At 37.1% G+C, this 11,373-nt stretch overlaps 1 protein-coding gene across 2 annotated transcripts in view; it reads right to left on the bottom strand.

Moving 5' to 3' along the window:
* Nucleotides 1-678: 678 nt before the first annotated feature.
* ZNF326 (zinc finger protein 326) overlaps nucleotides 679-11,373 on the bottom strand; it is a 29,783-nt gene continuing 19,088 nt past the window's right edge. For both annotated transcript variants that reach the window (XM_014939148.1, XM_014939149.1), the window contains 5 exons: nucleotides 11,196-11,343; nucleotides 10,769-10,868; nucleotides 9,276-9,406; nucleotides 8,164-8,259; nucleotides 679-1,404 (listed from right to left, as the gene is read on the bottom strand). In XM_014939148.1, coding sequence (XP_014794634.1) covers nucleotides 1,240-1,404; nucleotides 8,164-8,259; nucleotides 9,276-9,406; nucleotides 10,769-10,868; nucleotides 11,196-11,343 — 640 coding nt within the window. In that variant the 3' untranslated portion in view covers nucleotides 679-1,239. The remainder of the gene's footprint in view (nucleotides 1,405-8,163; nucleotides 8,260-9,275; nucleotides 9,407-10,768; nucleotides 10,869-11,195; nucleotides 11,344-11,373) is intronic.

Below are 11,373 nucleotides of genomic sequence, written 5' to 3'. Positions count from 1 at the left end.
TAGTATCTAAATCAAGTATTCACTCCATAATACTTGCATGCTTTCCCCAATTCTACAAAAGATCACTGAAAAAGCAAATCGGTCTGCACCTGAGATTAGAAGTATTTTAATTCTCCCTAATCTCTGTCCACTGTTTATTGCACCTACATACAACCATGGCTACAAATTAACACAAAGGTTCACCAACAGAAAGGTACACAGATTACAGGTACGATGAGATTTTGAAAAAAAAAATTCCCATAATGTCCACAAGAGATTGTACAGTTACTTATGTTAAGATACCACCTTTGGAGAAAAATTATGCAAATTACTTAGCTGTACTTAAAAATAGTTAAATCAGACATCAGCTCTCATTAGTCAGAAACTAGGTTAGGAGGAACTGTGAGGAAAAAAACCCAAGTATAATTATATATAGTTTCTAAGACAGACAACAGTGCACAGCATGTAAATATACTGAAAGCGTGCTTCCCTCGCACATGCAAAAGTACTTATCTGTTCTGGTAAGTGGAAGGTGAATGCATCAAGAATCAGCAACAAGTAACACGAGTCACTAAGATGCAACTAAAAATACTAGATAATTTCAATCATAGTATCAATCACGATTTGACTTGAAACCAACCTGGTAGTCGGCACAGGTAAGTACCTGAAATACTTAACTATGGACACTTTAAACAGCAATATTTCTTAAGGTTTTTATTGCTACAAACTGGTACATCTTATCACAAAAAGCTACAAGGCATATTATAACACATACTCTATTATACAGAGTGCAATGCAGTCCCCAAAACAGCCACACTCAACAGCACAATTTTTAAAGTTACTCATTCTGTACTAAGAGGTAAATATGATAAGCTTATGCCATATAGCATTTAATATATTTACCCCACAGACCCGCCTTTCTTTTCAATTGATTAGACCAAAAATTATTATTATATCCAACTTTCAATACACACATCAAAAAAATAGAATGCTTAAAAAAATATACAACACAATGTTTTAATCAGCTTTAACAGTCAGTTTGCTATAAAAAGCTCAACTAAAATAGTCTTAATTTCATTTTAAACAAAAATCAGAGACACAGAGGAATTATATAAACAAGTTCTCCATGGAATGGAATGCATGCATATGGTGGGGAGTCTTCAACAACTTCATTTGAGACTATTAAAAAGTCTTAGCCACTTTAGAGCAGAAATAAAAAGCTGTTCTTTCCCCCCCCAATATATTTTCATTTTCTTGCACTTAGTTATCTTCAGTGTGGTCTAAGGTGAAGTCAGTTTGTTCTTCAGTTTCTTCTTCCTCCTCTTCCTCTTCTTCTTCCTCCCCCTCAGCTGGCTCCTCAGCCTTGTCCTCTTCTTCTGCCTGCTGTTCCTGAGCCTGATCGTTAATTTCAAAAGGATTTTCACCCTGAAACAGAAGATGGAAAGCAAACACTTTGATATTTATTTCAAACATAACAATACTTATAATTTCAGTGAATGGAAAGAGCAGCCACTAAGAAATGCTATGGTATTTTTTTACAGCTTTTTAACAGGTTTTTTTTTTTTTGGCGAGAAAATCAAAACAGATCTGATTTTAAATTAGCAACACCTCATTTTTATGCACACTGGAAACTGGGATCCCAATAAACTGTTTTAATGAAAGCAGAAATGGTATTGAGAAAAAGCCAAAGTACACTACGCACAAACCTTAGTTTAATGTCAACATTCAGTAAATTGAAGTCACATGGTTAAGTTCCAACATGTTTTTAAGAACTACACCTGCTTCCTCTTTCTCCCCAATTAAAACTGATTCTGAAAAGAAGTTTCCCTCTCTTTTTATTTACAGTCTTTGTTCGCTCTGAATAATTCTATCAAAAAGACAAAGTCTTCAGGACATGAAAAAAATTTAGCATTACATTGACTAGCCTAAAATTCATTCCATTGCTGGTCTAGTAAAATTATCAAGCAGATTTCTCAGACAGTATTTTAAATACGCTGGCATTCTAGTTTCACATTTTCTTATTCATACGGTAATTCAGTAAAAGAGATACCTCAGCTTTCACTTGTTTCAGATATTTAAGAACTAGGAATAATCATTAAACAATAAAGAATAGCAACATGAAGTATTAGGAGCTTCTTTGCTAAAGCTCCTCTCATGTTCAAACATCAGCCAGAGGAAGTCTGATCTGAACATTGAGTACTAGACCCCTCATGGTTTTTTGCTTACTTATAAAAAGAAATGTCAGTATTTTTAATTCAGTTACATTTTTCAGGTAGGGTCTTCCAGGTGGCCTACAAATCACTGAAAAATTAGAAAGCTGCAAAAACAGTCAGCAAATACCACTAAACAAAAACTTGGCTTCATTATTATTCTAAAATTAAGAAAAATCATAAATTCAGATTAAAAAAGTAATACAAAGAAAGCAGAGTTCTTCAAGACCATGTTATTCCAAGTCCCAGGATAATTTTATTCATGTACTTTGTAATGTCCAACCTACAGCACTTAAATGGTAATATTTACTGAGCCAAATCAATTTACAGTCTAATGAGAGACATACCAGTCACATACAAACCCCATGACTGAGGTAGTATTTAAACTTCTTTAAGATGTAAGTTTGGCTTTTTTAGAAGTAGATTCCCATAGGATCAAGTACATAGAAAGCTGGTATCATAACTTATCAGAGCCCTATGAAAACAAGAAAACCCCACATCTCAATTAAAACTCATGCCACTTTTGCACGGTCCGCTATTACTGTCGAGCACCATGTGGCTACAGAACACCAAGGAGTATTTCACTGAGTAGGTAACATGTCCAACATTAATTCAGTAAACCATTTCATAAATAAACCCAACATACAGAAAAGTGTGTCCTCAAACCAATTCAATGCCAACATCTATGGAAAGCATTGTGAAATAAAAGACTGAGCATCCAAACCTTAATTCAATACGGATTAGTGCAGCTCTCCAGAATTGTACTCATCTACTTTCCTTTTTGGATAAAAGTGTGAAAGACCTCCTGACTGCAAAGCTTCTAGTGACATTTTCCTTGCGTTCGGCCAAGTATCACATTTGGGCACAGGAACAAGAATTTCCAAAGACAGACAAAAATAAGCTAATTACAGAGTTAAGAGTACTTCAGCTGGTTAACTTCAAATACACGCTCATCAGTAGATATTAGAGAGGGAAAACAGCTATATTAAGTTTCATGTGGCCAAATAGAGAGCATTGTTTCCTAACAAAAGAAAACAAAAGGTGGCCTTACTCTGTAAATGGTTCACAAGGATATCTGAAGCCTTTTTATAAGTCTGATAGAAAAGGAAAGATTAGAATCCTCTCCTGTCTAGGCTAGGCATAATGATGAATTGTAGCTGAAGAGTGCACTTCTAAAAGGGACCACTTCCCACACTCCTGTAGAAAACTTCTGACTGTCCCTGACTCTTGGGGACAAGCTACAGAGAACTGTTACACTCCATTCCTGTGGAGACAGTTATGTTGCTCCTGGCTAACCTGGCAGAGCTGGATTCAGCACACTACTTCAGGCTGAACAGATCTCTCCACAGTAACAACAACAAAAAAACACCAAACAAAAAAGCTGCTTTCCTCAAATGTTTTTTCAGAGAAAAATGCACTTTTCAAGTTCTCAAACTAAGGAAAAAGTTACTGCCCTCAAGGGGAAGATCCTAACGACTACACTCTTTTCCAGTGATGTGGCATCAGAGGAATCCAGGACGGCATGCAGAGCTAATTTTGATGCTAGTTGATTTTGACAGCCACACTGGTCCCATCTTCCCAGATGGCTTTAAAAAATAAAACACAAAAAAACCCCACAGAAAACAAGAACATCAGCACACCACTGAATTGCTGCAGAAAGACTCTATGATGCCTACAGAGCGCAAAAACACAAGCAGATAAGTAGTTTATTCCCAGAAGATGCATTCTTTGGGTTCCTTGTCTCTAGAATATTTAAACTGCAGAGAAAGCTTAAGACTGTGAACTGGTATTTAGAACCAAAGCTTTGGGATTCAAATGTCCCCAGAAACCACTCTATATCTATTTATAACAGGTCTCACAAACCTGACCCAAAAAGATACCAAAGTCTGCCTACCTAACTGGTAAACTTTAGAACACCTTCACTAATACATTGATCAAACAGTCCCGGGATATACAGATAGAAAATATCAACCTCTATGGTGCTTCTCGAGCAACATCCAAGCAGCTTTTTATCATAAACATCATTCTACCTAGGAAGTTCTAAATGGTCCAAAATCAGAGATAGTCATAACTTCATCAAGTAGTAACTTTTTGCCTAAGAAATAAGGTCTTTTTTTTCCTCCTTATTATAAAGGGACATGCTACAGGTTCATGTAACTTCTAAGATGATTGTTTTAGAGTGGCCAGCGGGTGGATTTCTCTCCCTGTCCCTCTTTTTACAATATGGATGTAGGAGAATAAGGAGATAACAAGAACTTTTAAAAAGTATACAAAGAATAGACTTGAAGCATAAAAGGGTATCACACAAGAGCAACACTGGGCTCTTCAAAAGAATGGCCAAGGTAAGAAACAATCCTGTCAAGGTTCTTTGATTAGAAGACCTATGATGAAGACATCAAACAAGAGATGAAGAGGAAAGTTTCCTTGCATGGAAAGGACAGGATGCAAACAACATGCGGTTAATTTCAACACTGAACTGGATTTTCAAATATAGGAATTGAAAAAAAATAATCATGGAATACCACAGTGTAAAAGATGGTCACCAGGACCACTATGATCATGAAGATCACATGCAAGTTTTGACAACCAGAAACCTCAGTTCTGGTACAGCAGTTTTCTGGAAACCGAATAGAGAAATTTCCAACAATGCAGACACCAGCTCCAAAGCAGCAGCCCAGGGAACAGGAGCAGCATTTCATGACAGAAGACACAATACAGAAAATGACAGTCCTAACAGTGGGGTCCAGCAGAAGACTGGAAGAACAGTACACATGACAAAGTTATTCCAATGCTAACAGACTCAAGGGAAATGCATTAGTAAATTAAGAAGGCCACCTTTGAGAAAGACTGTTCTGCACCATTATGATTCTTGATGCTCACATCCCTGGCTGTAGCCCTAACAACTGCAGTCAAGCCCTGCCTGCAACTCTGTTTTTTTTTCCTGTTCGTAACCCTAGTCACTGACCAGAAACATAAAGATCAGAGCCTTTATAATAAACACCATGAACTCTTCTAAAGCCACAACTAATTTATTTAAGCTGGGACGTTAATTGCAAATGGCTTGAAACAAACAAAAATCCCACACGCAACATGAGGGATTATTTTAGGCCAACTCCATATAGATCCTTCTACTTTCAGTGGACATCTTTTCCATGTTAAAAAAAAATACTAAAAAAATAGCTGAAGTCAGTGAAAATTACCAGGAAAGATTGTAACCTTTACATCTTTGCTACAGCTGATATGTCCAAGCTTATAGAACTAGCTGAAAGAATCAAGTTCGTGCATTTATTTAGCATGTCCAGCTAAATACTACCAAGTTTGCATTTATTTCTTAAAAAGAAGATTTTGCCATGAAACCTGAAAATCTAAAACTGACTTAATGATTAAATATTAAGCAGATTAAAAATGTTTACCGCCAAAGAAATTTTTTTCTGCTTTCCTTTCCACAGTGCAAATTAGAAACATATAGTTAAATAAAAATGGAAGTTGAGTGTTTTTGGAACAACATATTTGAAGCTATAAGTTTGTTTAAAATGGATGCATCTATTTGCTTTTTTCCTTTTGCACATACAGTGAACAACTGTCCCTAGCTGGAGAGAAGATTAAATCAAAGGGCAAAAGAGATTTCCCATTAAGTGTTGGGTAGAGGAATAAGTCACAGATAGAATGACACTTTATTCAAAAGAAGTGGCTGAAGTTTCCCAAGTAAGACAGCAGTTATGATTGCTTGTCAATTAGCTTACTCCAGACCAGAAGTCACAATCCACTCCCTCATTTTCAGTCAAACATTAGTCAGAGCCTTCAACCTTGACAATGCAAGACACAGCAAATATCCTCAAAATTTATGACCTGCTGCCAAGTGTCAGCTGACCAATCAACCCAAATTACATAAATTGTCATCCTCCATGGGGCTCCTGGGGCTCTGCTTGTCAATTAGCTTACTCCAGACCAGAAGTCACAATCCACTCCCTCATTTTCAGTCAAACATTAGTCAGAGCCTTCAACCTTGACAATGCAAGACACAGCAAATATCCTCAAAATTTATGACCTGCTGCCAAGTGTCAGCTGACCAATCAACCCAAATTACATAAATTGTCATCCTCCAAGCAGTTACTCTGTAGCTCCATGGGGCAATTGAAATGGCATTAGAAGAATTTCCCACACAAAACCACAATGGGAGAAGGTGGGTCCCAAATACCGCTTGTGGTGAAGGGATGGATGACTACTACTTTCAGCAGGGTGTGGTTCTAGCACTGGCCTCAACAGAAGAAGAGCTTTTCCTAACTCAACTTTATCTTTTTGCTCATGTCAAACTGTATCAAAAGCGATGCATAAAAATCAGGAGTTGCTGACCTGCAATTTTGTTCTGCTTTTGTCAAAGGCATTTGTAGTGTTGATGACCTGCCTTTGCGACTTGGAACAGATCTATGCAACAACCTTGCAGGTCTTCCCTGCTCTCAATTTCCTCCTTCCACACTGCATGTGCAGGATAGACAACACTTTCCAGAACAACACTGGGTTTGGGTTGGTTTTTTTTTGGTTTGTTGGGTTTTAGGTGGGGTTTTTTTGAATTTTTTTGTTGGTTTGGGGGGTTTTGGCTGGGGGGGTGGGGAAGGGTGTTCCTCCAAGCCCATCTGCCCTTCATCTCAAACCAAGTTATTTTTGGCTGTAACAAGGATCTCTTACTCTCCTGGAAGATTGTAAGCACCAAATGCATGCATCATATGCTCCGATTCATCACATGCTGTATAATAAAACTGGACTCCTTCAGTCTGCAGTTTATTATACATTTGGAAAATGATGAGAGGGATTTGCGTAACCAGAAGCCAGATACATCTAACCAAGTAGGTGTTGCTGAAAGTCGATCCACCCCAGGAAAGTGCTAGGCATTCTGAAAACATCAGTGGTCTCCTCATGAAGACAATCTTGCAAGTTTTATCTTCCTCAGTTTTTCAACTGCTGAATGGCAAGTTTCCATTCCCCCTTTTACCAGTCCCCCACTAGAGGGCTGTATGGGACAATGCACACATATGCCAGGCCACGAGGAGAACCAGCAGAGATGGCTGGAAATACATGCAGATATTCCAGGCCGTGATATCTGCTCATTTGCTACCTTATCTTAACAGATAGACAACAGTTCTCTTAAACTGATTCATGCACCCGACCAAACACAATTTTGCAGGATGTGACTAATTTGACATTTTAAATCACAATTAACTTCTGCATTAGCTCATACCTTGTCATGTTTCTGCAAGACAATATTGCTTTGTCTAAAGGAGTCTATTGTTTGGGCACGGCAAAATTATAAACTGATTAAAAGTAACTACCAGAAATAGCTAACAATGATACTACAGAAAGTCAATTCACTGGCCCAGAAGGAAAAAAACCCCACATTTTGCTAAAATTAATTCACATTTCTCAGGCCACGTATCTGCAACACAGGCTGCCATGCCTTTTAAATTCTCTGAACACAGAACTGCTGTTGAAAGTTTTCTTTTACTGTATGCTGCCATGAATCCTAGAAATTCTATGCAATACAAAGTAGCCAAATAGTGCGTGCATTATACTTTAGCACAAAGCAACATGCTGGAGCCTTTGCTTCTAACGGAAGATTGACTCATTTTTAAAGTGTCTTATGCTCTACAGTTAGCATCATGAATAGAATTAAAAACACTGCTAATGCTTTCCTAAAACTTGATTATTTTTTATAAGAGGATCTAACTAAAAATAAGATATACATAGATATACATATAAATGGTAATTCAAACCCAAAAGCTGGTAAATCAGAAGGTGGTAATTTTTTCTGCAAATGAAGTTATCTGAGACTGGCAAAATACATTAAAAGTATATTTAATCTGCATGCTACCTAGAAGGCAGAACCAGAAGACAGCACTGAGGTTAAACTCCATCAGCTTGGAGAAAAGAGTGGTATAGCAAATGTTACAGGTGACCTTTTTTCCCATTTGCATCTTACCTTCACATACAGCTCGTACCGTGCCTTGACTATAGGATTATTCAAGATACTTGTGGCAGTAAGAACACTCTCCCTTTTTATTTGTTCTCTGTAAGCCTAAGAAACAAATTTTACAGTGAATAATTATGATATACCTATTACAATTGTCACACAAATTTCAATTCACGGTCAGCTTCTTTAAGGACAATAATATACATATATTGCAGCATGAAATGCTCATTCTTAGCATTTAAGTCCAAACCACAGAGTAAACTCAATCAAGTTTGGCTTTATCTATATTTTGTTGCTTAGGTTGATCAAAAGACACATTCACACCTTGCTTATATAATGAACTACAGCCATGCACCTGTCTACAAACATAGTTACCTGCTCTCATCTACAGATAACATGCACCCTTTTCCATCATAGCCTAGTGCTGTTGAAGATGCGCCCACTCACTGCAGAAGGCTTGGACCAGATGACCTTCAAAAGGTCCCTTCCAACCCAAACCATTCTATGATTCTACGATATTCCATAATCACAGAAGCTCACATATAGACAAAACATTACTTTGGCCCTCTTGCTTACTATGATAACTGTGATTATTTCCACTCACACTACTCTTTCAACCCTTCCGCCAGCCTAAAAAGTGTATCATTATAAAATTGTAACAGGGACCAATTCCATATTACTGTTAATTCTAAGCTGCTCCCACTCTCTTTGAAATTAAAAAGGTAATAGCCAAGTAAAGAAAAAAAAAAGGCACTAGGTTTGTTACCTTGCTGGTAACAAACGTATTGTTTTGCAACTTGCATAACAAAATCCTTCCAACACTTAAAGGCAGTAAAAAAAAAGTTCTCATAAAATATAAAGATCATTCCCAGTAACCTTCTCAGGACTCACTACTGTCAGCTAATAAGTGTACCAACACCTCATCAATGGTGGCTGCTTAGGCACTGGCTACTACTGGAGACATTATGTTTACAAAGTGTAACAAGGAGATTCTAGCTTTCTAGAGAACAAGTAAAACCATCAAGAACTTATCAATTCCTTGCACTGAGTACCACAACAGTTCTCACCTCCTACCAGATAATGCTCATTTTTTGTTTTCTTAATAATATGTCATCTCTTACTTGTTTTCCTTTTGTGTGATCAGGAGATTTTAAGTGCTGCTGAACAGAACTGTGTAACGCTGGAACATACACACTGCAAGCACTGCAGTGAACAGTCTCAACTTTCATCATGTGGTCATCAGCAGTAACCCCTGCCAAAGAAGATGCAACAAATCATTAACACAAAACCTGTTATTTGCAGGAAATGGAAGAGGGGATTGGTTGTTTTATTCCAAGAAATTTCAGCTCTCAGTTGTTAAACATGTCAAACTGAACCCCAGGGAAATATTCACCCAAATTCAGGAATCAAAATTAGGCTGTCTGAAGGCAATGTTGAAGGAAGAAGTTTTTTACTTGGATACTCCAACTCCTTCTCTCCACAAACTATGTATATGAGACCCCAGGCAATTATGCTTGCTGTCTGAGGTTATGATATGTGAATACCTACTGACCCAAATAAATGAAAAGAGAAATGATACAACGATCAAATTGAACTATGTACAAAAATGCCATCTATTTAAAAATCAACAATAACTAATACCCTTAATAATACATATTTTGATACAATAAACAAAAAAAGCTTCACCAAAACAGCTGGATTTACTTTACCCCTCATAAGAGCAACTTATTTATTTCCTTGCCTTCACTCACCACCAGGAAGAAGCACATGAATCCAATTCCGCTTGGAAATTTAAATATTAGCTTGCCAACAGAACATTCTGATCATAAAGGCAAACAGGCTCTCCAGTACTTAAGGAAAGTACAAAAAAGAATTTGGGAGATCGTTAAGATGTTAGCTATACCCATTTTTAAGTAGCTTTTAGCATTTAAATTAGAATCAAGGTAATATTCAAATACAGTCATTGCCAAAAGTGAAGGTACTCAAAAGATGTTCCCTCTGGCTCTAGCACATCTTTTGAAAGCCCTCAAGCAAAGGTTTAAGTGAAAGGATATGGCACAGCAAGGCAGGGACACAAAATGCTCTGGAAAACTGCCCGTAGGGTAGTAAAGGGGAAAAAAATTCAGGCCAAGATGCATCTTGGGTAGCCAAGAAAGTGCTCAAATTCCTCCTTTTGTCCCTCAAAACTACAGCAACTACTCCACTTACATTATCCAGATCCTTGCCATCATATTTGACCACTATCACCTTAACTGCTTTATTACACGCTCTCTTTCAAACTATCTGCATGCACCTGTTGTCACTCCTCACGCAATGAGCCGAGTACGACTGTGGCGAAGCCCACGTAATTCTGTTTGTCAGGCACATAGCCTAATGGTACTTTACTTTTTGACAAGGCTACCTGGACAGCAAACATAAAAAAAGGTTTGCTATCTCCCACTGTGCTTACATTCCACGTTGTATCAGAAGTGAAGCAAGGAATCCCAATCAGGTACAGAAAAGGTGTGGAAACTAATAATTCTAATCCAAACATTTTATCAAATTTAAAGAAGAATGAAAGGAGAAAAGGACAATCAGAGCTCCACAGCAGGCACTCTCACATAAAAAGTCTTACCTTCCATTATATCTTTTTCAGCAGCTTGAGCATTTTCTGTCTGGTTACTTGTCTGTTGCTTACGCATAGCTGTCTTCTTGAATTTATTCACCATACACTCCTATAGAGGATCAGAAAAAAAAACAAAAAAAAAACTGTAACACACTTGATGTATGATTGTTTATATTTCAATAGGAACCTATACTTAAAATATTACTCAAAATAGCTCTGTAATAAATAGCAATGCTGTTACTTAAGGAACCTACTTTCAATTGTAAAAGTAACACTATTGTACAGATACTGAATTCGCTTCAACTTAGTTATATGCACTGTGCCAAAAGTTGTCTGCAGAACAAATAATGATGATAAATTAAGTGTATTATGAAGATAAATTGTTAACTACATTCTAATGTAAAAGCATTATATAGATCAAAAACAGTTGCCTTACATGAAGAAACTCCATCACTACTTTGTCAAATTTGGTTTGCTTCTGGATATGATCCAATGTTTCCTGGTGAGCTGCACTCTCCAGATGTGCCTCAATTTCTTTTTCTTCAAATGTTCGAAATTTGCAAAATGAGCAAGTAAAAGCCATTCTATCAAAAGAAATATATTAAATAATATTA

Source organism: Calidris pugnax, unplaced genomic scaffold (assembly GCF_001431845.1).
Source record: "Calidris pugnax isolate Ruff unplaced genomic scaffold, ASM143184v1 scaffold18, whole genome shotgun sequence".
Classification (NCBI taxonomy): domain Eukaryota; kingdom Metazoa; phylum Chordata; class Aves; order Charadriiformes; family Scolopacidae; genus Calidris; species Calidris pugnax.
This window is presented reverse-complemented; position numbering and strand designations above follow the sequence as displayed.